General features: G+C 50.9%; 9 protein-coding genes across 9 annotated transcripts; 5 read left to right on the forward strand and 4 right to left on the reverse strand.

The window, feature by feature from the left end:
• Nucleotide 1: 1 nt before the first annotated feature.
• MICPUCDRAFT_70789 (aminotransferase/S-adenosyl-L-homocysteine hydrolase) lies at nucleotides 2-2,602 on the reverse strand. Its single transcript, XM_003064892.1, has 2 exons — nucleotides 428-2,602; nucleotides 2-256 (listed from the first exon to the last, which is right to left on the reverse strand). The coding sequence occupies exons 1-2, from the start codon at nucleotides 2,548-2,550 to the stop codon at nucleotides 46-48; spliced, it is 2,334 nt and encodes a 777-aa protein (XP_003064938.1). The 5' UTR covers nucleotides 2,551-2,602; the 3' UTR covers nucleotides 2-45.
• Nucleotides 2,603-2,886: 284 nt separating this feature from the next.
• On the forward strand, nucleotides 2,887-5,240 carry MICPUCDRAFT_54837 (uncharacterized protein; the record flags this gene model as incomplete). The annotated part of the gene is made up of 2 exons (XM_003064831.1): nucleotides 2,887-4,521; nucleotides 4,587-5,240. 2 exons carry the CDS (start codon nucleotides 2,887-2,889, stop codon nucleotides 5,238-5,240), a joined length of 2,289 nt encoding a protein of 762 aa, XP_003064877.1.
• Nucleotides 5,241-6,019: 779 nt separating this feature from the next.
• MICPUCDRAFT_54838 (uncharacterized protein) lies at nucleotides 6,020-7,716 on the forward strand (the record flags this gene model as incomplete). Its single annotated transcript, XM_003064832.1, has 1 exon — nucleotides 6,020-7,716. One exon carries the CDS (start codon nucleotides 6,020-6,022, stop codon nucleotides 7,394-7,396), a length of 1,377 nt encoding a protein of 458 aa, XP_003064878.1. The 3' UTR covers nucleotides 7,397-7,716.
• Nucleotides 7,717-10,411: 2,695 nt separating this feature from the next.
• On the forward strand, nucleotides 10,412-11,496 carry MICPUCDRAFT_70791 (uncharacterized protein). The gene has a single exon (XM_003064833.1). It carries the CDS (start codon nucleotides 10,597-10,599, stop codon nucleotides 11,437-11,439), a length of 843 nt encoding a protein of 280 aa, XP_003064879.1. The 5' UTR covers nucleotides 10,412-10,596; the 3' UTR covers nucleotides 11,440-11,496.
• On the reverse strand, nucleotides 11,433-12,852 carry MICPUCDRAFT_54840 (transposase). The gene has a single exon (XM_003064893.1). The coding sequence runs from the start codon at nucleotides 12,526-12,528 to the stop codon at nucleotides 11,656-11,658; it is 873 nt and encodes a 290-aa protein (XP_003064939.1). The 5' UTR covers nucleotides 12,529-12,852; the 3' UTR covers nucleotides 11,433-11,655.
• A 126-nt stretch (nucleotides 12,853-12,978) lies between these two features.
• MICPUCDRAFT_70793 (uncharacterized protein) lies at nucleotides 12,979-16,024 on the reverse strand (the record flags this gene model as incomplete). The annotated part of the gene is made up of 2 exons (XM_003064894.1): nucleotides 12,979-15,425; nucleotides 15,539-16,024. The coding sequence occupies 2 exons, from the start codon at nucleotides 16,022-16,024 to the stop codon at nucleotides 14,700-14,702; spliced, it is 1,212 nt and encodes a 403-aa protein (XP_003064940.1). The 3' UTR covers nucleotides 12,979-14,699.
• Nucleotides 13,045-14,454, forward strand: MICPUCDRAFT_70792 (glycosyltransferase family 17 protein). The gene has a single exon (XM_003064834.1). It carries the CDS (start codon nucleotides 13,138-13,140, stop codon nucleotides 14,251-14,253), a length of 1,116 nt encoding a protein of 371 aa, XP_003064880.1. The 5' UTR covers nucleotides 13,045-13,137; the 3' UTR covers nucleotides 14,254-14,454.
• Nucleotides 16,025-17,029: 1,005 nt separating the features above from the next.
• MICPUCDRAFT_54843 (uncharacterized protein) lies at nucleotides 17,030-17,811 on the forward strand (the record flags this gene model as incomplete). The annotated part of the gene is made up of 2 exons (XM_003064835.1): nucleotides 17,030-17,325; nucleotides 17,412-17,811. 2 exons carry the CDS (start codon nucleotides 17,030-17,032, stop codon nucleotides 17,809-17,811), a joined length of 696 nt encoding a protein of 231 aa, XP_003064881.1.
• A 264-nt stretch (nucleotides 17,812-18,075) lies between these two features.
• MICPUCDRAFT_66025 (uncharacterized protein) lies at nucleotides 18,076-18,824 on the reverse strand. The gene has a single exon (XM_003064895.1). The coding sequence runs from the start codon at nucleotides 18,517-18,519 to the stop codon at nucleotides 18,088-18,090; it is 432 nt and encodes a 143-aa protein (XP_003064941.1). The 5' UTR covers nucleotides 18,520-18,824; the 3' UTR covers nucleotides 18,076-18,087.
• Nucleotides 18,825-18,956: the final 132 nt, after the last annotated feature.

Below are 18,956 nucleotides of genomic sequence, written 5' to 3' on the forward strand. Positions count from 1 at the left end.
GCGTCTGATTTCGTGCTTTATGACGAGCGCCAGATAAATTTCTACTCACAACTTTGCGGCCCGTTCCATCATCGGATCTTTCCCAATGGCCGACGGCACGATGCCCTCGTACGTGTTCGGATCGTCCGCCCACATCTTCAAGTTTAGCCAGTGCGAGTTCGCGATCGTCCACTGTATGCACTTCCTCAGCGATTCTTCGAATCCGAACGGCGGTACCCATCCCATCTTCGCCATCTTTTCCCCACTTAAACCGTACCTGTTGTGTGCAGAATAGAATACACGCGTTCTTAAAATAGTCAACAGTTTAAAAGAAGTCCACGTAGAAGGAATATAAATTGATATGATTTGCGCCCGAGCGAGCAGGTCACAGAGCTCACAAAGAGTGAGTATACACCGGATAGAAGATAAGAGTGAGAGCTCGCCGTACCGCAAGTCGTGCCCTGGACGCGTCGCGTGGTGGTTCACCATCTCGTAGACGAGCGTTTTCTTCGCCGTATCGGCGATGAAGTGTGCGAGTTCAAGGTTCGACACCTCACTCTCGCCGGTGATGTTGTACTTCTCCCCGATAGCGCCCTCGTTGAGCAAGAATACAACAGCCGCGGCAATATTCCGGGCGTGAATGTAGAACCGTGTCCCGGACATCTTCCGATCCGGGTACGAGTGAATGAACACCTTCTCGTTATCGATGACTTTCTTAATGCACTTGGGTATGAATTTCTCAGGGTGCTGACGCTCGCCGAACGCATTCATCACGTTCACAATCATGAGCGGGATCTTGTACGTGTTCTCATACGCGATGCATATGTTTTCCGCAGCCGACTTGGAAGAAGAATACGGGTTCGTAGGCTTGTGCCGGTCCCACTCGTCGAACATCGTCGTTCCAAACGCGGGACCGAAAACTTCATCCGTGGAGAAGTAAAAGAAAGCCTTCAAGTCACACCCGTTTCGAATCAGTCCTCGGGTGTATTCAAGCAGCGAGATCGTGGACTCGACGTTGTTACGAATGAACGGCACGGGATCGGCGATGGAGTTATCAACGTGCGTCTCCGCCGCCATGTGGACGATGAATTCGATGTTGTTCCCGAGCTCGTACGCGATCCCCTCCGGAATGGGCTGGACCAGGTCTGTCGTGAACACCTTGACGCGGTCGAGCACACCGGTGTCACGCAGTCGGTCGTAGCCAAGAGACGCGTAAGACAGCTTATCGATTACGACTAAGTTGCAATCAGTCGTTTTCGCGAGGTGCTCGACGACGTGGTGCCCGATGAACCCGCATCCGCCGGTGATGATGATCTTTTTGCGAGCGATAGATCTTGGCACCGGTAAAGTAGACGCGAACTCTTTGATCGAGTCCGCGACGTACTCGCGCTCACTCGGGGTGATCCACCATCCGACGGGAATGCATATCAGGGTCGTTTCCGTGCGGTCCAGCTGCGGAAGGTGCGTGCGATACGGCGCACATACCGAGTGCGTGTCGTTCCTTGCGTGCACTTGTGAGACCACGACGTTCTTGTTCTTCATGAACTCTATGAATTCAAGTTTATTCGCGATGTGAAACGTGTAGATCCAGTACGAGGAAACCGCACCCTCGGGTTGAGTGAGCAGGGTGACCCCGTTAACGCCTGCGAGTGCTTTGTCGTAAAACGACGCGTTAGCGCGGTGCTTCGCGACGATGCCGTCGATGTGGGGGAGATTCGCGAGCCCGAGCGACGCGGCGAGGTCGTTCATGTGCATCTTAAAACCGTACTCCGTGACGTCCGACTCGAGCCTAAAATCTTTGCCCTTGTAGTTGCGCTTATCGCGATCTATCCCGTACCATCGAAGTAACTTCCCACGCGTGTACAAATTCTTGTCCGGAAGGAGCAGGAGGCCTCCGTCTCCAGTCGTCAAGTGCTTGATCGCTTGGAGGGAGAACACGACGATGTTGCCGTTTTCGAGCGCGCCGATTCTGCGCCCCTTCCACTCCGCGCCCATCGCGTGCGCAGCGTCCTCGATGATCACTGGACGAAAACCAAACCGTTCGTAGGCGAACTGCTGAACATCCTTAATCGCGTCGAGATCCACTGGAGAGCCACCCCAAAGCACGAACTGAAGTACTTTCGTAGTCGGGGAGAGCTTGTACTTGAGATCCTCGAGGCTGATGTTTGCGGTTTTAGGATCGACGTCGACCCACTTGGGTCGCAGGCCGTTCGCGAGTATTGGCCAATTGGTGGCCGTGCACGTCAGCGCGGGGGTGAGAACCTCGTCACCCGGTGCTAAGCCGGGCCACGCTCCTGCTGGAGATTTCAGCATGTGAAGCGCGAGGTGCAACCCTGAAGTCGCGCTGTTCAGGGTCAAAACATACGGGTTTTGGAGGTATTCTCCGAGCTTCTCTTCGAGCTCCGCGACTCGAGGACCTTGCGTTATGTATCCACTAGTGAGTGTCTTGGACGTTTGCTCCGCCGCGTCCGGTGCGACGAAAACCTTGAACAACTGGATCGGGGTTTCGTTTATCGGTGAGGCGGCCGTAAAACTTCGTCGCATAGGCTGTATTTCTTTGAGATACACCATATATTATATCTACGCGAGTTTCTACGCGTATCGGGCGTGAGGGGGTCCGGCGGAGCGCTTCAGACTTTTGCTTATAAACACGGCTGTGAGAGAGTAGATGATGACTACGAGTACACCTGTACAGCTGCACGCGTAGTTGGAAAAAAATGTTTTGGGGCCACACAGAACAGGTACTGTAGTAGGCCACACGGGTTTGGTGGTCTAATTTTATACGGAGTTTCTTGAGTCAGGCGTTATAACGTGCTTGAAAAGTCGTGCGCGACTCCCGTAACAACGCGCGCGTGTGGCGACCTAGTACCGACCCGCGCGTCGCCGTCGGCACGCTCACCGCATCCAATGGTCGTCATTACGCCGCTTACGGGCAACGGTTCGCAAGAAAACGAACATACCATCGTCCCGGCCGCGCCTATTTCCGCACCCGTCGAGGTAGATGCTGATGCCGCCGCGACTTTGGCCATTTTGAACGCATCGGACCCCACCGACCCCCTCGGGCTCGTGCCGCGCGATTTGAACGTTCCCACGGACAAATGGACGGTGAAAAAGACTATCCACATCGCCATCTCGACCTTCGAGGGCGACATGGACGCCAACGTCAAGAAGTTGACCGAGGCGTGGGTGGACTCGAAGGTCCATCTGCAGCGGAAGCTGGACTGGAATAACGAACATTGGACCTCATGGGAGTACGCGTGCTGTCATCGGAAAAAGAAGTGCCCATTCCGAGCGAAGGCGACCAGGCGCTACCTTGAAGGCATTGGGGACACGATCGAGATTGAAGTCAAGGGCGAGCACACCGATCACGCGACACGGGAGAAGCAGTTCGGGCTCTCCGAAACGGTGAAGGGCTTTATCAACGCGAGGATCCACATGAAACCGATGTCATGCCACATGGAGTTGGTCAAGTGGTACGACGGCGCCCACGCGGGGGTCACGGTCGCACAGGTGCAGGCCTATTATGGGAATAACAAGAAGCGGATAGCCGCTGCTAGGTTCAAGAACACGGTCGCGGGCTGGCGCGAATGGGTGAAGAAGCACCCGTGGCACCCGCACCTCGCCGATGACGTTTCCGCCGTTGCATATTCCAAGTTCGAAATGCCCGGGTGCTTCCATGTGCTCCTGACCACCAACCGCATGCTCAAGAGCATCGTCGAGCAGCGCCGCTACCATCACGCGTACAAGCAGGCCGACGCCACCTGGAAGATAACATGGGAGGGGCATCCGCTGTTAGTCATGGGCACGGTGGACTGGGGACAGAGATTCATCCCCTCCGCTTTCATGCTGTCCAGGTCTGAAACCGACGACGATTACGGCAGCATGGAGGAGGCTGTCTACAACTGCCTCGTGCAGATGTATCCCGCGCGGACGCCCGACGGAGAGCTCGCCCGCGCCATACCTATCCTCTGCTCGGACGGCGCGTTGGCGATAAAGAACGGAGACATGGCCGCGGCCATGAGGACGGGTCGGAGCGCGGGGTACACGGACTGGGATTACGACAAGATGCTCACCTGCTGGTTCCACGTGAACCAGGGGGTGGAGAAGAACGCCAGAGCCGCGCTGACAGGCTCCGCGGAACAGAAGAAGACCATGTACGCGGAGTTCAAGGGCGACCTTTGGCTGCTGCACATGCTGCCGTATGGCTTCCGGACCGCCTTCGACGTCCTGTGCGAGTCGCTGGGAGAGAAGTGGAAGAAGCGTGATCAGCCGGCGTTGTGGGAATGGTTTGAGACGGGATGGCTGGGCCCGAGGAAGAGATGGTCGAGGGCATATGCTCCCGTGGGCCTCCCGAGCACCTCGAATCAGACCGAGCGACACAACCGCACGCTCAAGGAAATCATGCAGCGCTTACGGTCCGGCGCGAACACGTTCATCGGCCAGTTGCAGGAGCACGTCGGGTACTGGTCGAAATATATGATGAAACCGAACGCCATTCCCAGCGGGCCACAGGTCAACGGCGACATGTGGGAAGAGGTGGAGGTGAGTACCCCGACCCAAAGCCCCGCTCACGCCCCGTACTGACCGCGCACAAACTCACCTCGCAGAAATACATGAAGAACGTGGACATCCCCGAGCTCGAGGCAATTGCGCATGGTGATCTTGCTCTCTATCCCTCGGGAGCAACGATGAAGTTCCTGAGGCAACGCGACGCGGAGAAGGGGTACGCCACCGTCGCCGAGCGCAAGGAACGGATCCTCGCGGACGGGCTCGCCCTCGCCGAGAAGTGTGCGGACATGTGGGTGAAGCTGCGCGACCTGAAATATGGGGAGGGGTGCGAGGTGAGTCCGGCGGACTTCGACAGCGTCATGAGCATCTTTCACAGCTTTAGGGTGCTCACGCCGCTGGAGCGCCCGTGGGAGAGTGACTGTCCGTCGATGTACCAGTGCTGGTCGTGTCCGGACGGGGTGAAGCACGGTGTGTGCAAGCACGCTCTCGTACACACAGTCCATATGAACCCAAGCGTATGGCCGAGTGAGCGCACCAAGCTGACCGCGCTGAGGAAGCGAGGGAAAGGGGCGCCCCAGAAGACGAAGGCTGCGCTGCAGTTCCATCTCGATGAGTTCTTACCGTCTCTCGAGGATATCGCGGACGTTGTTCCGACGCTCGGCAAGCGTCAGTCCGATTCGCTGACCGCACCGGCAGCACCTACGCGCAGGTCAGCGCGGACGGCGGTGCCAGCACCCATCGTAGACATGTGAGGGGCGTGGCGCGCGTGTGAGAGGGTGAGAGGTAGATTCGTCGTTTTTACTTGGTGCCTGACCGGTGCCTGACTCAAGAAACTCCGTATAAAATTAGACCGTCAAACCCGTGTGGCCTACTACCAGACCTGTGTGGCCCACAAAAATTTTTTTCCGCGTAGTTGCTATGCGAGTTCAAAACTCAGGCTTTCATCATGTATATGTATACAACTATACATGCATGCATGTTTATTTTATGGTCACCATACATATGCATGCATATTTCTAGCTAGCTAGATGAAAATAACAACATAACTTATATATAATTATATATATATATATATATTCATATTATATTTTATAATTTATATATCTTCGAAGATATAAATAAATAAATGTATGATATATAGTATGATACTTTCGTACATTTATATATATTTAGCTTCATTTACAACTAAAATATAAAATATAACGAACGCGGCTAGTATGCTATCTATTATAAGAGTGAGACACACATTCCTCGTACGCAGAGACGAAGCATCGCCAGGCACGTCTCGTTAGTGAAGAAGTATGTACAGTTGTACACGTTGGACTTCAGCCTTCGTCCGACGTGAGCTCTAAGAGCTGGAAAACCAAGGCTTCGAATCACAGGGTTCGACCCGGTGTTCCTTTCCCTCGTTTAATTATCTTCGATAATTTGCAGTATAGAGTTCGAGGTTCGAGCTTTATTTATTATTTCCTCGTTTCTGTGGACGAAGCACTAAGTGCAGGAGACGCCAACTTTTACAAAGAAGTGCAACATGCCCACCACTGCACGAAAAGTGAGCTCAGAACGAAACACGCGTAAACGTCGTGCGATACCCCACGTGGTCGCGGTGATGACATTGGCGTCTGTGCTGCTTGCTTTGGTAACTCATCTGAGTTTTTCAAAAACCAAAGAGATCAAAAAAATGAAAATTTCACTTTTGAGCCGAGACTATGGCCGGGAGGGCATGGGCGCGAACGTGCGAAGTTCAACTCGCGAATATGATGAGAAGACCTCAGGGCGTGGTGGTCACGTCGCCGTGTACATCACCGGCCAGGCGCGGAGCTTGGATCGTACGATATGTTCTCTGCGACGAAACGTTTTCGCTCCCCTCGTTCAACAAGGATACGCCCTGACAATTTTCGTCGTCGGCGAGGACGATGCTGATGATGCTTATAAATACGCTTCTTACCTTGGCCCCGACGCGTTACCCAAAGGTGTGACGCTAGGGTCGATCGTAACGAAATCAAGACCCGAAGCTCCGAGGTCGTGCGTCGAAGCTGTACAGTACGCGAATTTCCGCTGGTACGACTCGGGCGGCTCCGGGTCGAGTTCGAAAAACGGTGTGTACACCGAGGAGGTTCTTTCGCAACTGCGATACCGGCAAGATGTCGACATCGCTCGGCGCGAGTACGAGACGCGACATCGCGTGACGTTCGAATGGATTGTAAATCCCCGCCCGGATAACGTTTTTGTGAATCCAATACCAATTTTAAGCGAATTAAACTCGGCGAGGTTGTACGTGCCGAGTTGGGGACACGGATACGACTCGCGTAGTTTAAGCGAAGACAAACGGCGAGTGGGTATCAACAACCGATTCTCGTTTGGTGGTCGCGAGGTGATGGGTAAGTACAACGAGTTATACGGAGTTTTATGCGGCGGCAGTGAGGCAGGAGGGAAGAAGCTTAGTATCCGAGCACGAGAAGACCTCGACGCCGTGTTCACTAGAATGCCTGCGCGGATGAACTTCGAGCAGCTCGTGCACTGGTACCTGAGAACGGTCGTACGAGTACAAACGGAGCATATACCGGGCGAGTTTTTGTTTTTCCGTCTGCGCAAAGGTCCCGCGCCGCGAACGCTTCCGCTCGAACACCCTGGGCACAGACCAGCACTCGTTTCTTTCCTGCGTTTTAAGTTCCGGTTAGAGACGGAGGCGAAACGCTGGGACGTCTGGAGAAATGCGTGTATGCTCGTATGGGAGTGCGATGGGTCTGAAGCGGTGCGACAGGGTATGGAAGCAATAGCGCGGGCGCAGACAACGCGAAGACAATTTACGATGATAGCGTTGCGACGTATGTTTCCTGACTGGTCATTCGCGAGAAACGTCGGGATGCCGGGAGGATCGTGGGATGGCTTTGGGGACCTTGCGTAATCGAGGTACCGAAAACGAGAAAAGAGCGGTCGATGGCATGATGGAAAGAGGAAACTTCAGTTGGGCGACCGTTTGTGTAGTAATACAAACGGCGATCGGATTGGGTATTCAGACGGACACGACGTGGTAGACGACGGCGGGATTTGACGCGGTAGACGACGAGCAGGATGCGCGCAGGTCTCCGACGCGCGCGAAGAAACGATTGCGCCGGGGAACGACCGACGTGTCGACCTCCCACCCCGCCGCCACGGCCGGTCGCCGTTGCCATGTCTAAGAAAATAACCGATTAAAACTATGATATTATTTAGTATTATTATTCTCTTGGAGTACAGTACGTGTACTCGTACGTGTATTCGAAGTTGCGAATTCCGAGAAACGAACTATCGAAACTTACTTTATATCGAGCCATGCATATCCCTACGAATTGCAAAGAGCTGAGAGACCAGCTCATGTCTAGTGGACATTGTTTACCTGACTATTACTGTAGGCAAGCAATTGTACTACGTGTACCTTCGAAGGTACTTTCGGGAGACGGGGGCAGCATGAAATAGTGCACAGCTGCACACTATGGTGTACTCTATGCACTACTCTATACCCCCTACCCCCCCATGTACACTAGGTGTACACCGTACACTGCCCCCTCCTCCCCCCCCCACCCCGCCATCCCCCAATGCTCCATGCTCCATGCACCATGTCCTCCCCCTCCCCTCCCCTGTGCTCCATACACCATGCACCATGTCCTGCCCTCCCCCCTCCCCCCCCTCCCCTTCCTCTCTGCTACATGCTCCATGCACCATGTCCTCCCCCTCTCCCCCCTCCCGCCTCCCCAGCTCTGCTCCATGCTCTATGCACCATGTCCTCCCCCTCTCCCCCCTCGCCCCCCCCAGCTCTATGCTCTATGCTCTATGCACCAAACTCTCCCCCAACCCTCCGCCCCCCACCCCCCAAATTTTTCAGTGCACCATGCACCATGCACTAATTTCTGATCAGGTTTCAAATGTTCTATGTTTGAAAGTACAATTAGCCTCTTAGGTTCGAATTTTCATCGTATAAACAAGTGATTTGATAGCAATATTGAACTCATCGCTCGCCTTCGGCGGCTCTTCGCCCCATGAGCTCATGTTGCATCATCACATCTGATCGAAAGCCACGCGGGCTTCGCCCGCGTGATATTCGCGCGGTCGCCGTGCCCTTAAACCCTAAACGTTAAAACCAACCCTACTACTACGACCTCGGGTGGAACTACGTTTTTCAATATCCTAAAACTCGCGGCCACCGTTTCGCCACCCTCGCGACTATGGTGCTCGATCCCTAGCTAGGTTTACGGTTGCGCGTTCGCGTCGGAGCGAGCTCGGCGTCGCTCTAAACCCTAAACCTAACTAGGGTTCGAGGACCCTAGCCGCGAGGGGGCGAAACGGGGCCGCTCGGGGGGTGGGGCGTCTTGTCCGAGCTCTCGGCGCGTCCGTAATGGCGGCGACTAGCGACAGTGTGCTATAAGATAGCTAACGTATTTTTTAGTGGTGTCCGAAGGAGTTAGACACTACATTTTTCCTCGCTCCGCTCGGTTAGTCTCACTCGCTGCGCTCGATCGGAGCTTCGCTGCGGTGATACGTCCAACTCATGGCCGATGCAGCAGACGGGACCGGTAGCGCACAAGGATCGTCGATTTCTTCGTACGTATCGCGACGCCGAGCTCGCTCCGACGCGAACGCGTAACCCTAAACCTAACTAGGGTTCGAGGACCCTAGCCGCGAGGGGGCGAAACGGGGCCGCTCGGGGGGTGGGGCACATGTCCGATCGCTTGAGCATAACACACTCAGTATATCTCTCAAGGATGTTAGCACCTGCTCGTACAAACATTTATAAAAATACGAAAAATTGAAATGGGAAGTACACAGTGGGGAGAAGAGATGGGATTGCTCGGTTAACTCACATATATTAACGTGTCCAAGAAATTGTCGGTGGTTAGATAAGTTAGAACAGTAAGGCTTCATAACTTCAGAAGGATTCGGAGTATCGAATAGGTCACTGACTCTTCGTTTCTTGTGCGGTTCTTCCATGACGATGCGTTGTCTCGTAAATGGCTAGCGTGGAGGAAGACGGGCACTAGCAGCAGACAACGCGAAAGGAGTGAAGAGAGAGGAGCGCGCTTGAAAAGAAAGGTGGAGGCGGGAGGGGGGGGGGGCAAGAAACTCCGCACGAGCCATGAACGCTGCGCGTGAAGAAGTGAACGTCAACGACACACGTGTTAAAAGCAAGTACGAAAGTACTAGTTAGTGCAAAACATAGAGTGCTCTAGAGAGTACTCTGCACCGTGCACTGAACTCTGTGGAGAGAAAACGCGACAAAAACAAGTTTGATTTCGAAGTAAGCTACGGCAACGCGCGAATATCGATGATGTTGAAGGCCCCTGGTTAAGTTCGCTCCATTCTGAGCAATGTATCATCACTTCATCGCGCGTTGATTTTCGTCGGCGGATGATCGACTGCAAGTACGGCGGTTGCATTTGAGGATTGATTCGCACGGGATGCTTCAGAGCGAATTTTGGCGGAGCAGACGCCTGTGAGACGACCGGCCACATAGTGCATTGCTATTTGCGACGACCGACCGCATGGAGCATGGCTTTTAGAGATGACCGACCGAAATTTGGAGTGCTCTACGGAGTATAGTGTAGCCAGACCCTATTACTCAAAGAAATATTCCAAGTGAGCAGGTATGGAGTATTTAGTCACAAGTATTTTTGAGTAGATAGATACTGGTGAGTATATATCCGGATATTTCGAAGTTTGAGTAGATAAATACTCTTGAGTATTTTGCACTTGGCATTTTTGAGTAGATAAATACTCTTGAGTATTTTGAACTTCGCATGTTTGAGTAGATAAATACTCTTGAGTATTTTGCACTTGGCATGTTTGAGTAGATAAATACACGTACTCTTGAGTACTTCCGGAAGTACAGTACGTGACTACGTGTACACTTACTTGCGTATTTTGCACTTAGATTGCGCTTCAGGGAAAAACACTCGATGAGCTTCGCGTGAAACACGCCCTCACGCTACACGTACACTGCAAATCAAGTTCCCTTCTCCCCTATTCTCCACCTTGACGGCAACGTCTACTTGCATGTGTAACGCGTGCAAGTAAAAACGTCGTGTATGACGAGAAACATACAACACGAAAACGATTTCGTTTTGAGTCGCGATGGTTGCGCGAAAAGGAAGGGTAGCTCTTTCAAAGCAGCTCTACCGGACCAAGATTAATGCCTTGAGAAGGTGGCTCAAGCAAAAAAAGAAAATCGAACGCGGCGGGGACGAAAAACGCATCCTTCGCGTCTTGGAGTTATGTGCAGGAAGTAGTTCGTTCTCTAAGGCTGTTGAACGAATTTGCAAAAAGTTAGGCATCGAGTGCAAGGTGTATCGGCTTGACATAGATTCGAGGTGCACTGTTGAAATAGTCGCGGACATCGAAAAGTGGACGTGCCAATCCAAGAAGGGTTTTTTCGATATCATCTGGTGCAGTCCACCGTGTACGAATTACTCGAACGCGAAGACCGTAGGGAAGAGGAACCTTGCGTCCGCAGATCGAGTCGCAAAAAGTTGCGTTAAGCATATTGACAATCTCGCACCTCCTGTGTTCTTTATAGAGAACCCGAGAGCACGGTTACGCAAACGCCCCTTCATGCGTCGATTCCTTAAGCTCACCCATATGTGCACGCAATGTAAGTATGGTCGACGATTCAAGAAGGAGACGGATATATGTACGGAAATCTGCGCAAAAGACTTGCGGCTTCTTCGTTGCACCGCTAGTTCCCCTTGCGTTCACGTCCAACGCTTTGAGAAGAAGTATGGCAAGAAACGGCATCCGCAAACTGCGCAAACCGGTGGCACGTACGATAAGGATCTCAAAATAACTATCCCGGGTACGCCTAGTAAAATGTCCGCCAAGATTGCACCGAAGCTTGCGGAACATCTAGTGCATCGTTCGTTCGCGTATATGAAGGAACGAGGGCACGATCGCTTTCCGCAGACTCGGAGATGCGTTTGAATAGTTTCCTTATTCTTTTCTTATCATATCAATAATTCAAACACAAAAATGACAAACAAACATACAGTATATCAAACATAGTTTAACTCGTTTCCGTGATCAACGCGTTCGTGACACCGAAAGCTCATCACAAAGTTCACGTTGACGATAGATCAAACGCACGACATAGCGGCTTTTAGCGGCTTTTAGCGAACAAACGCACAACGCATTCACTTTTCAAGGTATACATTTCAGTACTTCTGCCTTCGTCACGAAGTTCGCATTTCGTTTGACGACCATAAGCTTGTTCACTCTTGCTTTGTCGAGCATCTTTCGCTTGTGCGTTACTACTTGCCCCGCGGCGCTAAAAGCACGTTCTGAAGAAGCGCTTGACGCGGGCAAGCTGAATATGTTTCGTGCGACTTCTCGCAAAAGTGGAAACGCTATTCCCTCGACTTGCCACCAGCTTAGGAGTCCTTCAGAGGTTCTCGTCTCATCCTTGACTTGACGATTGAACGCGTGCGCCTTGAATCTTTCCATTTCCGTATGAGCGGCGGCCAACCTCTGCTCGATGTCCGCTCGCTCCGTGTGAACTACATCGCAAGCATCTTCCTCGTCTGAGTCCGTATCGCCATACGTTGACGTCGGGTCGAGTTTTTGTTTCTTGAAGGCCGGCTCGTCAGTCGATGACGCATCTTTTTTCACCGAGGAGACGCGTGACTCACGTTGAGATTTCTCTTGGTCTTTGGCGTGTTGACTCTCGACGACTTTCTTGAGGAGAGTTTTTAAGGTCTTTTCCGCTCGCTCGACGTACTCTTCGGACGCGTGCTTCGCGAACTTCTTTCGGTCTTCGCTGGATGCCTCATCAGTAACTTTTCTTGGCCGGAATTTACTATTACCGCGCGGCGTCAGCCACGTAGCGACCAACTGGTTGTCTGTGCACATCTGAACCTTGCCCTTCAAGTTCAGAGTTGGTACAAGGTCGGAGTTTTCTTCGCAACGCGTACGTAAATCTTGGAGCATCCCAAATTTCATTGCGCGGACGTCGGGATGTAATTGGCTGTCATCTGTGATTCGATCAAGCTCTTGATCTTCGTCGTTTTTCCACATATCAAACTTATTTTCCCCGGCCTCATCAACGTAAATTTATGTATGGGATGCGGCAACGGCAGTGCGTTCGTTTGGGAACAAGGCTCGAGACGCGACTTCAACGCCATTACGCTTTCGTACACGCGATGTATCGTAACTTCCTTGTCGTACACGTACTGGAGTTCAAGGAACTTTTCCTGATATACTAGTGGGTTTTAGTTGCGCCAAAATCGGGTCTAAAATCGGGTCTAAAATCGGGTCACCCCACCCGATTTTGCCTGCCCACCCGATTTTAGACCCGATTTTGCAACTAAACCGTCCGAGGACATATTATACTATATTACGCCAAAATCTTTAAGTCAGTTGGTGGTCGAAGGCATTCTCGTGTTTTGGTTTAGGGTTTAGGGTTTAGTTGTTATCTTCTTCGTACAACGTTGTACACGTACCTTCGTACAACGTTATTGTATGTACACAGAAAATTATCTAGCCCTAATATAAAAATATCAGGTCCGGACCGACGCACAAAAGTCCGGACCGTAATCACACAGTCTTAGTTTTGACGTGGCTTTCGCAATTGAATCTGTCAGTATGGCCGGCCAACATTCTCATGCACAGTGGCCATTCTTTTAAATGGGGGCAGTCAAATATTCTGCTGCAAGCAGGTTTTTTCTCCTACTTCGAGCGGGCATGAAGCCTTTTCGGAAGAAGTATTTCAACAATTCGGTGATTTTGAGCATACAGGTCTACGTCAGTTTGTGTGTATTTACTTGTATTCTGTGCTTCCGCGTCTTGCCCGAACGATATTTTGAATGGAGTTCGCGGCGACTCTGCCTTTCCGCCGCTGGGTCGAGTTCAAAATCCGGCGTAAAACTAGCCGCGGGCCACACGCGCGGTTATCAACAAGTATATGATTTGTTTCTCTTCAACGATGAGTTGGATATGCTCGAAATCCGCATAAACGAACTGAAAGATGCGGTCGACTACTTCGTGGTTGTGGAAGCACGGGTTTCGTTCACGAATATGCCGAAGCCGTTGCACTTTTCCGAAAATAAAGACAGGTTCAACGCTGTCTCTTCAAAGATAGTGCACATAATTTTGGATGTTTTGAGCGGGAACAGCACGTGGGAAAGGGAGGCATCACACAGGAACGCTTTACTTGACCTCGGTTTACATCAGCCTGGGAAAGAGGTTCGACGTGGTGATATAGTTATCATGAGCGACGTCGACGAGATCCCACGCTCTGCAGTAATCGTGGCGATGAAGAAATGTCCCGAAATTCATGGTCGCGTGGTTGTCTTAGAACTTGGTCTTTTCTACTATTCATACCTTACCCGTGCGCGAGAACCGTGGAGTGTGCCGATGGCGTTGCAACATCCGGGTCCAAATGTGTCTTTAAACTCTACTCTTTTGCGGAAAACAAATACGAGCGCGACTGAAGTAGTTAGGTTTCGGAACGCCGGTTGGCACTGTTCGTACTGCTTTTCGACACTTGCGTCGTTTCGTAACAAAATGCAAAGTTTTTCTCACGAGGAATACAACTTGCCCGAGTATTTTGAAAAAGATCATGTGGTGCGCTCAGTGCAAGCCGGCGTTAGCTTATTCGATCATCTTGAGCCGGATTATTTCAAACAGCTACAGAGACCAGATGCTCCGAGGTTTGTCCGAGAGCACGCGCGCAGGTTTCAGTACCTATTAAACCGACGTTCGAAGAACGCGGGGCTCTCTGACATACCAACTGTGAATTAAACTGGGAACTATCTGGTATCGCAGATGAAGATATTATTGGGTTGTTGTACGCGCACGAGTTCCGCCTTGTCGGAAACCAAACCTTACCCTGTGCGAATGAACAGGAAATGCACAACAAGAGTCGTGTCTAGACTCTCACTAGCTAATAACTTGTTAAGTCTAGTCTAAATATATCATTGCCTTCGAACTAAAATACAATCAGGGCTGGACTCGCGGACAGTGAGTCACAGTACGACCTTCGTGCACATAGTTCAGTCTCAAAGCGCAGCTACTTGCTCTTTCGCTTAGAAGAATTGAGTTTGAGGCGCTCTAAAGTTGCACTCTTGAGAACGCCCGTGAACAGTCAAAACACATCCGAATATGCGACGCAAACGTGTGTCTCGTGTCCCTTTATTCACTACTCTTCGTTATTTTGGATTTCAAACTTCTCGGCACGTAGTTGAGCGTCAGGGGAGCTCGTAAAAAAAGGCTAACCTAGCTGAAGAGCACGAAGTTTTCTCAACGACAGTATTTACAAAAGATGAATCTTCGCGTCCATCGAAGTCTTCGGAAAATGGCGTTGAAGAAACAAAATCCGTTCGAACAGAGAGGTACCCATGATGAATATCCGGTAGGACCGGTAGGAGCCATTCTCTCGTATCGGAACCTATTAGACGATTAAAGGCATTGCTTCTGATGGGCTGCTTATTGGCAGTACAGAGTTCTTTCGGGGAAACTACAGAAAATGAGGCTACGTCTTCAGCTGCGACCACTTTCTCGCTCGTGAATGTGTGCAATACTAAAACAGAATCTGAATACCGTTCGAATGCCATTTGTATCAATTCAATCCTCCGAGGGTGTATAACATCTCCGTCGGCATCAAAAAACGTAACATACCTGGACCTCGCAGTTACTGCTGCCCGGTTTCGTTTCGCACCAACTGAGCCTTTTGAAGTCGTTGTTATGATGCGAAGGGGTATTCCTTCCAGTATTTCTCTGAATTCGTGGCAAAAGTTTGATCCCTCACTCGCGGTTGACTCCGACAGTCCAACTATCACCTCGCGCGGAGGCAGTGTCTGAACACGAATGCTATTTAGTGTATGCCGGAACGTCTCTCCACCACCTTCCAATAAATCGTTTGGAAGTGCGGGAATGCAGATAGTGACGTGGCGATTCGTGATACCATCTCTAAGCTGCGGCGATCGCCACACATCAGACAGGCCGGTCGGCGGTCGGCACAAGAAGATGGGAAGTCGAGTTGAAAGGTAAAGGAACAATAAAAAGCAAACTGGTACTTGAAATTTACCGAGCCGGTTACGTGCAGAGAGAGAACGTGCAAATAACGAAGGCAACACAAATGTACGATATTGCAATCGAATACGGAAAGAGAAGCCCCGTCAACTCCTGCGACGCCGGGAGAAGTTGAAGCGGGCAATGGCCTAAGACTATGGGACAACGCACAGAACCTTGGAAGGTACTTCCGGAAGTTTTTCCGGAAGTACGTCCTGAGGTAGCTACTAGCTAGCCTGCTAGCCTGCATAGCTCTAACTTTGTAGCTAACTACGAAAGTCGTGCGTACGAAAGTACGAAAGTACTTTCGAGAGTACTTTCGAAAGTACGAAAGTACGAAAGTACTATCGTACGAAGGTACTTTCGAAAGTACGAGTACTTTCGTACTTTCGTACTTTCGTACGAAAGTACTTTCGTACGAAAAAAATACTATCCAGCTCTTTTTTCCATTCGATCCAGCTCTTCTCGCTTTTCGATGCAAATACCCATACGCTATAGCCATCGTACTACGTCCGCGTACTCCCTGGGTTCAAACTTCAGTCGTTTGAAAGGGGTGCCCGCGGGCGTTCGCGCGCTGCTGGAGTCGCGGGAGCGTCACGAACGCCGACGTCGCACGCAAAGAATTTACTCGAAACACCACGATGCGTCGACCCATGCAAAAATACCAAACCGCTCGCTGTGATGATCATGACGTAATCAGCGCTCGAACAGGGATGGGCACAAGTTGCAACATCGCTTTTTCGGGGCAAGGTGGGAAAAAAGTTCTCCTCCTACAAGTAAGATTTTGCAGAGTCACCCTTGACATATAAGCGCCGCTGACGTCGTTTTCTTTACGGGAAGTGGCACAAACTTCAGTCGTTTGAAAGGGGTGCCCGCGGGCGTTCGCGCGCTGCTGGAGTCGCGGGAGCGTCACGAACGCCGACGTCGCACGCAAAGAATTTACTCGAAACACCACGATGCGTCGACCCATGCAAAAATACCAAACCGCTCGCTGTGATGATCATGACGTAATCAGCGCTCGAACAGGGATGGGCACAAGTTGCAACATCGCTTTTTCGGGGCAAGGTGGGAAAAAAGTTCTCCTCCTACAAGTAAGATTTTGCAGAGTCACCCTTGACATATAAGCGCCGCTGACGTCGTTTTCTTTACGGGAAGTGGCACAATATTTTTTATTAAATCGATATGAGTACGTGTAATAAGAAAATGTTATTTATTTATTTACTCGCCGAAGGCGAAGAATTTTTTTGAGTACGTGTACACGTACAACGTTGTACTTTGAAAGTACTTATTTATTTACCTTTTTTTTTGGCGGTAACTTATTCATCATTTACTTATTTATTTACACTTTTTGGATACAGTACGTGTACACGAATTTATTACTCATAAAATACTCACTAAATTTCCGGTGGTCTAGCTAGCTACACGTACGGTAGCTAGCTAGCTAGCTAGCTATCTACGAAAGTACTTTCGTACTAGCTAGTACGAAAGTACTTTCGTACTTTCGTACATGTGTACGGAAGTACTTTCCGTACAACAGTCAGCAAAAAACCACGAAAAGTCTTCGGAATCTGACGTGTACGCGCTCGGGATGACAGTTTGGCAGATTTACGAACGCTTACAACCGTTCAGTATCATGCCCGAGGCTGCGATAGTGAGCCAGGTGCTCGGTGGGGAGCGCCCGAAATATAACCACACGCCGCCTTCGGTGAAGAAGATCATCTCCTCGTGCTGGGCGAAAGATCCGAAAGATAGGCCGCCTTCGGATCAGATCGCATGCGCTCTGAGTCATGTGTACGAGTTGCTGTCACGCTCGCAGGAGGCTACATCGACCGAGCCAGGGCCGCTCGATGCTGACTCGATACGGGTTCAGGAGGTTGTGGACGAGAAAGCGAGCGAAGTCTTAACTCTTCCTATGCCTACGTAAAACATAAATTCGCTCAAGACGATCTAAAAATGGATCCTCTTGACTTTTGGAAAGAAAAAGGGAAACAATGGCCCTTGTTACGTGAGGTAGCTAAGACAATACTGGCGATACCGGCGTCGAGCGCAGGATCGGAACGATCGTTTTCGACAATGGGTCGATTACTCTCAAATAACCGCACGACGATGCTTCACGACAAGGTCAACAAGTTAATTGTCTTAAATAAGCACCCCGATTTGTTTAACCAAGACACGTTAGGTGAAAACGTCAGTGAGGAGGAGTGCCTTCAGGTGGACGAAGAAGACTCCGAAGATGAGTTCGAGCATGAGTTCGACGACGGGTGGTCGCTCATCGCTGACGCAGCATAGCGCAAGCGGCAACATAGCGCAAGCGCAGCGATTGCCGATGAGTTGCGCCAAGACTGTGGATAGCTTGAACGTTTGTTTTGTTTATATATATTATATTTGTTTTGTTTATTATTATATTTGTTTTGTTTATATTATATTTGTTTTGTTTAGTTTATTATATTTGTTTAGTTTATTATATTTGTGTACGTGTACGTGTATATATATATTGAAAATAACGCAAAAAGAAAAAAGGTAAACGAATCTCAAGGTGAACGACTCGCTCATCGTTGTCGTCGCTCATCGTTGGTGCGCTCGAGAATGTCCTTGACGCTCCAACCATGTCAACGCTTGATCGAGGAGGTCGTCTACTAAGTTCTCGGGAACCGTGGCCGCCTCGAGTTCAGGAGTCCCTTTTTGAAAAAACCCACAGTGGTGTAGTTTATCTCCGGATTGCGATAAGTGAGGGTGCAAGAAGTGTCCGAACTCGTCGTAGACTAACTGGACGTGCTCGCAACGGCATTCACCAGCGCAACGGCGAAGCTCAAGATGGATGTTCGAGCAAATGTTCGTCGGCTTCATGTACAACTTACCGTACATGCAGTACGTGCACGTGTACATGCCATGCAAGTACGTTTTCATGAACGGACGTTTCCACAGCATCGACGACTGAGGGTTCTCGATGAAGTAAACGAGCGGGTCCAAGGCCTCGAGATGCACCAAGCACGACATCGCCACAGCATCCGCACCCTTTATATCGCGCACACCAACGGTCTTCGAGTTCGAGTATTCTTTGCATGAGGGGCTGATCCAGATCACGTCAAACCATCCTTGCCGGTGCTCAGCTATCCAATTTATGACATCAACAATGACATCGGCTGCGAACTTCGGATTCACGTCCACGGTGACGCAACGAGATTTAGTAAATCGTCGTCGCACATGCCACCCCCCGTCACGCCTACCCGCCGACGGGCCTAGAGATGACCGAACAAGCACATCGAGCTTGACTTGGAGAGCGGCACCCACTACCCCGACCCAGGGGGGAGCGAATACACGGGCCTCTCCACTCGAGTGGCGGGATCTCGCCGTCTATCAGAGTCAGGCGCTCTTGCCGTCGTCCGTGCCGTAAACGGTGCCGTAAACGACACGGGGGGGACGGCGCCCCAGCT

Source organism: Micromonas pusilla (genome assembly GCF_000151265.4).
Source record: "Micromonas pusilla CCMP1545 genomic scaffold MICPUCscaffold_19, whole genome shotgun sequence".
Lineage (NCBI taxonomy): Eukaryota > Viridiplantae > Chlorophyta > Mamiellophyceae > Mamiellales > Mamiellaceae > Micromonas > Micromonas pusilla.

Excerpts from the sequence above, each read along its gene's own strand:
- MICPUCDRAFT_66025 (XM_003064895.1), bottom strand. The coding sequence starts at position 18,519 with ATGTCGTGCTTGGTGCATCTCGAGGCCTTGGACCCGCTCGTTTACTTC.
- MICPUCDRAFT_70789 (XM_003064892.1), bottom strand. The coding sequence starts at position 2,550 with ATGGTGTATCTCAAAGAAATACAGCCTATGCGACGAAGTTTTACGGCC. Across the intron at positions 257-427 it reads CGTCCAGGGCACGACTTGCG|GTACGGTTTAAGTGGGGAAA; the intron begins GTACGGCGAGCT and ends TGCACACAACAG.
- MICPUCDRAFT_70791 (XM_003064833.1), top strand. The coding sequence starts at position 10,597 with ATGGTTGCGCGAAAAGGAAGGGTAGCTCTTTCAAAGCAGCTCTACCGG.
- MICPUCDRAFT_54840 (XM_003064893.1), bottom strand. The coding sequence starts at position 12,528 with ATGTGGAAAAACGACGAAGATCAAGAGCTTGATCGAATCACAGATGAC.
- MICPUCDRAFT_70792 (XM_003064834.1), top strand. The coding sequence starts at position 13,138 with ATGGGGGCAGTCAAATATTCTGCTGCAAGCAGGTTTTTTCTCCTACTT.